Genomic DNA, 5,371 nt, shown 5'->3' with positions numbered 1-5,371 from the left:
CCCATTCATGTCAAAATTCTCTGATGTGTGAACCTCCAACCATCTTTGTAGTACCATTTGAAAGGCCACATTTCAATTTATTCCCATTTTAGTACGTTTATCAGTTAGAATATTACATCCACCTTGTATTCAAGAGCATGTTGTGTCTCAACCGATGGCGGGCACGACAGAAAAACCTCAGATGGTGTAAAATAGGGTTTAAGCTACAACATTTGCGAATATGAAAAAATAACTGAGTTTGTGCGTTTTTAGATAGGTCTAATTGACGTTTAAGGTAAAAAGAATACAATAAGTAAAAAAAAAAGGTGGGGTTTTCAAAAAAAGTCAACTTTGAACACATTTATCTGTTGGATGTTTTGCCATACAAAAAGTCACCACTTCTACAATGGGCACATGTGTATGGAAGGTTTGGTTCAAATGAAAAGGGGTGCTGTCAAAAAGTGATCCGAATTCAAATGGACGTGTACATACCATGGCCTCACGGGCTCCATCCTACTTATGACACCAACGTAGCGATTATATGCGAACAGCGACAGTGTAACGCCGGGGGTCTCGATCCAGGGTCTCCCAGACCTGCTAACCACGACCGCTCCAATAAGTTCTACAGTAGGCTATATATGCATTTCTTGTGGCCATATTGCAGCCTACACATTTATTAGGCCTACTTTGAAACTCTATTACAGCCAATAAAATTAGGTATTTGGATACAGTTCCCCGTGTCTCCATGCGTAATTGTCCGTGGCCGCATTGGATTGGTTGACTATTCGTACAATGACATATTTATTTAATGTCCTGAATAAATCATTGATAGATTTGAAATTGTTTTAAATATATTTGCTAGTACTCCAATATTCAGGGTGTTTCGGATGTTATTTGTTACTCAGCTATAATTGCGCTGACATGCCCCCATGAGCTGTTATTTCTAGGTGGCGTCCAGAGGTGAGAGATGTCCGCAGAAACATTTTGTATACATTTTTCCGCCGTGCGTTTTGAGTAATGTCCATAAAATAGAGCAATTTGCATCACACATGCACGTCTGTGAGTAGGCATTTTACGGGGTTGCATGTTCATGGATAAAAATCAACCAGCATGGGCGTGGATGCAAATGGAACTTTAAACCACAGCAACATGAGATCTTACGCGACAGAGAGAGCGGAAGAGCCTGGCGCAACTAACATGATTTCGGAGGCGCTCGTTCCACACTTGCTGAAGATTGTGCAAGAGGCGGTGGAGGTGGTGTCCGCCACTTCGCAGTCTTCAACTCTGCTGATGGATAATGGCACCAGGTGCGGGGAACAAATTCGGAACTACGACAAGGTGGAGAAAGTATTTATTGGAGCGATCCTCACCACGCTCACGGTGTTTACTATCTGCGGGAACTTGCTGGTGGTGATTTCGGTGTGTTTCGTGAAAAAGTTGCGGCAGCCGTCCAACTATCTGATCGTGTCTCTGGCGGTTGCCGACCTTTCAATCGCGCTGGCAGTTATGCCATTTGTCAGTATAACGGACCTTATTGGGGGGCAATGGGTTTTTGGCCAAGTCTTCTGCAATGTTTTTATTGCCATGGACGTGATGTGTTGCACTGCATCTATAATGACGCTGTGCGTAATTAGTATAGACAGGTACGTGCCGTTCCAACTCCTATTGTCCAGTGAATACATGTATCACTAGCCACTTTAATTAAACAATGCCACTTTATATAATGTTTACATACCCTTCATTACTCATCTCATATGTATATACTGTACTCTATACCATCTACTGCATCTTGCCTATGCCGTTCTATACCATCACTCATTCATATATTTTTATGTACATATTCTTATTCATTCCATTACACTTGTGTATAAGGTAGTTGTTGTGAAATTGTTAGATTACTTGTTAGATATTACTGCATTGTCGGAACTAGAAGCACAAGCATTTCGCTACACTCGCATTAACATCTGTTAACCATGTGTATGTGACAAATAACATTTGATTTGATTTGATTGACGGACTGAAATAGGTGCGGGTGTCGTGCCGAAAATACCCCTCCTGCCAGAATCCCCCACCCCTTCTAATTTCCTTCATTTTGTGGCTTGAGTCAAATACTTTCTATGGCACACATCAGAGTCAAATACTTTCTATGGCACACATCAGAGTCAAATACTTTCTATAGAACAAACTTCACGTCAGGATAGGTAACCGAAATTAATAATTAAGGCGTGTGTGTTATATTAAACAGAGGGAGTAAAATGTTGGCAAGCAATAAACATTTCAGAACAACTATGGCACGGGGCGCCCCCCGGTGCGGACGGGCGCTGAAAGGGGGGGTTCGCCCAGGGCGCCATATTGAAACAAATAGCCAAACCGAAAACTGCAAACAAAAATGGTTTCTGCTACTAAGATCAGTGAAATGTAGGCTAAACTGACAACGGAGCGAAGAGCAGAAATCTCAACTAGCAAGCAAGTCGCAGCAATGAAGAACGCGAAGGGGGGGATTCTGATAGTGTAACGACAGTCTAGTTCTTCCTCCTCCTCCTCGGACGAGGAGAGGAGAGAAGGATCGGAGGACCAAAATGCAGCGGGTTGTGAATACATAATGATTTATTAAAGAAAAGACGAAACACGAAAACTCTGTAACACACTACAAAACAAATAAACGATGTAGACAGACCTGGAAACTTACAAAATGACGAAGAACGCACGAACAGGAACAGGAACAGACTACAACAAACGAACAAACCGAAACAGTCCCTTGTGGTGCACAGACACAGGAGACAATCACCCACAAACAAACATTGTGAACAGCCAACCTTTATATGGTTCTCAATCAGAGGAAACGTCAAACACCTGTCCCTGATTGAGAACCATATAAGGCTAATTACAAGTGACCTAAACATAGAAACACAAAACATAGAATGCCCACCCCAACTCACGCCCTGACCAACTAAACACATACAAAAATAACAGAAAACAGGTCAGGAACGTGACAGACAGGGGGGAGATTTTCGGCACAACAGGGGTACTCATTTTGGGTGCCAGTACTGTTTATATTTAGGTGCAGGAGCTCCACAATACTTTTGAGCTGATATTCTATAAGAGGGACAGGAGCTCAAGCAGTAGAACATTCGAAGTGCCGGTACTCAGCTCCAGCTCCGGTGAAGCACTGCTATTACCTACATAGAAGGACAAGTGTATTGTTTGTGTTGTTTGACAAGGTTAAATCCATTTGATTATGATTGTTAATTATGCATTTAATTGTTAATTGCATTGAATTTGTTAAATAAAAATTGTGTTTTGTGCACACATAGGCTACTTGATGAAATTGTGTGTTAATATTCCCATACGGGTTGTGCACCAATTCATGTAATAAATTAAAAAATATATATTCAAAAAATCTATCATACATATTTACATAGTAAATTGAGTGGGTAACACTTTCGCTTCCAGAACCATATTTCCCCCCTGCAGCGGGATCGAGCCCTTTATGTCTCTGCTGCACCCTCTACTCTGTCTCCCTGCTTCTGCTCCTATCCTGTCTCTGCTGCTCCCTCTACTCTGCTCCTCCTGTCTCTGCTGCTCCCTCTACTCTGCTCCTCCTGTCTCTGCTGCTCCCTCTACTCTGCTCCTCCTGTCTCTGCTGCTCCCTCTACTCTGCTCCTCCTGTCTCTGCTGCTCCCTCTACTCCCCCCCCCTGCTTCTGCTCCTATCCTGTCTCTGCTGCTCCCTCTACTCCCCCCCCCCCCTGCTTCTGCTCCTATCCTGTCTCTGCTGCTCCCTCTACTCTGCTCCTATCCTGTCTCTGCTGCTCCCTCTACTCCCCCCCCTGCTTCTGCTCCTCTCCTGTCTCTGCTGCTCCCTCTACTCTGCTCCTATCCTGTTGTAATAATATTAATACAAGCGCGTAAGGAGTTCAGAATTCCATTCTCAAAAGTATAGCCTAGCTGTAGTAGTAGGCTACATTATAATAACATTGTTATACAGTATCTTATTATAATAGCTATAGTTCATTTGGGGTGAATAACTCCCCAGTGTTTGTTTTCTGTTGGAAGTTGTTTTCTGTTCATGTAATGTATTTACAGTAGTATGTTCTGTATGTATAAACAGTTTATGTTTAGCAGCTAATTAATGATATGTATTTTTGTTGTTTTTTTCTGAGGTACCTGGGCATAACCAAGCCTCTGACCTACCCTATGAGGCAGAATGGCTGTTGCATGGCCAAGATGGTGCTGTCCGTGTGGCTCCTCTCCGCCTCCATCACCCTGCCCCCCCTCTTCGGCTGGGCCCAGAACGTAAACGACAACAAGGTGTGTCTGATCAGCCAGGACTTTGGTTACACCATCTACTCCACCTCAGTGGCGTTCTACATCCCCGTATCCGTCATGCTCATTATGTACTACCGCATCTACCGCGCCGCCAAGCTCAGCGCCGCCAAACACACCATCACGGGCTTCCCGCGGGTCAGGGAGGAGGAGGCGCGGGGGGAAGAGGAGGAAGCCATGGAGGAACAGGAGGAGGAAGAGGACAACGTGGACTGTGTGTCGGCTGCCCTGAGGCTCCACAGGGAGGTGGAGGAGTGCACGCGATTCTCGCGCCTCATGAGGAGCAACCGGAGGAACATGTCCATCTTCAAGCGGGAGCAGAAGGCAGCAGCCACCCTGGGGATCGTGGTAGGGGCCTTCAGTGTCTGCTGGATGCCTTTCTTCTTACTGTCCACGGCCAGACCCTTCATCTGCAGGGCGGACTGCCCTAGCTGTGTGCCCTTGTGGGTGGAGAGGACCCTGTTGTGGCTGGGCTATGCCAACTCCCTCCTCAACCCTTTCATCTACGCCTTCTTCAACAGGGACCTGAGGACCACCTACAGCAACCTGCTGCGCTGCCGTTACCGCAATATCAACCGCAAGCTGTCTGCCGACGGGATGCACCAGGCCCTCAAACTGGTTGAAAAGACTCACTCTGTTATCTAAATGTGACAATGGTGTTATTGTTGTGGTATTGTGGGAGTTGCCATCTAAATGGTGTTATTGTTGTGGTATTGTGGGAGTTGCCATCTAAATGGTGTTATTGTTGTGATATTGTGGGAGTTGCCATCTAAATGGTGTTATTGTTGTGGTATTGTGGGAGTTGCCATCTAAATGGTGTTATTGTTGTGGTATTGTGGGAGTTGCCATCTAAATGGTGTTATTGTTGTGGTATTGTGGGAGTTGCCATTTAAATGGTGTTATTGTTGTGGTATTGTGGGAGTTGCCATCTAAATGGTGTTATTGTTGTGGTATTGTGGGAGTTGCCATCTAAATGGTGTTATTGTTGTGGTATTGTGGGAGTTGCCATCTAAATGGTGTTATTGTTGTGGTATTGTGGGAGTTGCCATCTAAATGGTGTTATTGTT

General features: G+C 44.7%; 1 protein-coding gene across 1 annotated transcript; it reads left to right on the top strand.

Annotated features, from left to right (window-relative positions):
• The first annotated feature begins 1,176 nt into the window (after window positions 1–1,176).
• On the top strand, window positions 1,177–4,949 carry LOC120045318 (5-hydroxytryptamine receptor 7-like). Its single transcript, XM_038990199.1, has 2 exons — window positions 1,177–1,622; window positions 4,142–4,949. The coding sequence occupies exons 1-2, from the start codon at window positions 1,177–1,179 to the stop codon at window positions 4,947–4,949; spliced, it is 1,254 nt and encodes a 417-aa protein (XP_038846127.1).
• The last annotated feature ends 422 nt before the right edge of the window (window positions 4,950–5,371 follow it).

Source organism: Salvelinus namaycush, chromosome 4, assembly GCF_016432855.1.
Source record: "Salvelinus namaycush isolate Seneca chromosome 4, SaNama_1.0, whole genome shotgun sequence".
Lineage (NCBI taxonomy): Eukaryota > Metazoa > Chordata > Actinopteri > Salmoniformes > Salmonidae > Salvelinus > Salvelinus namaycush.
Note: the sequence above shows the minus strand (reverse complement) of the source record. Positions and strands in the feature narration are given on the sequence as shown.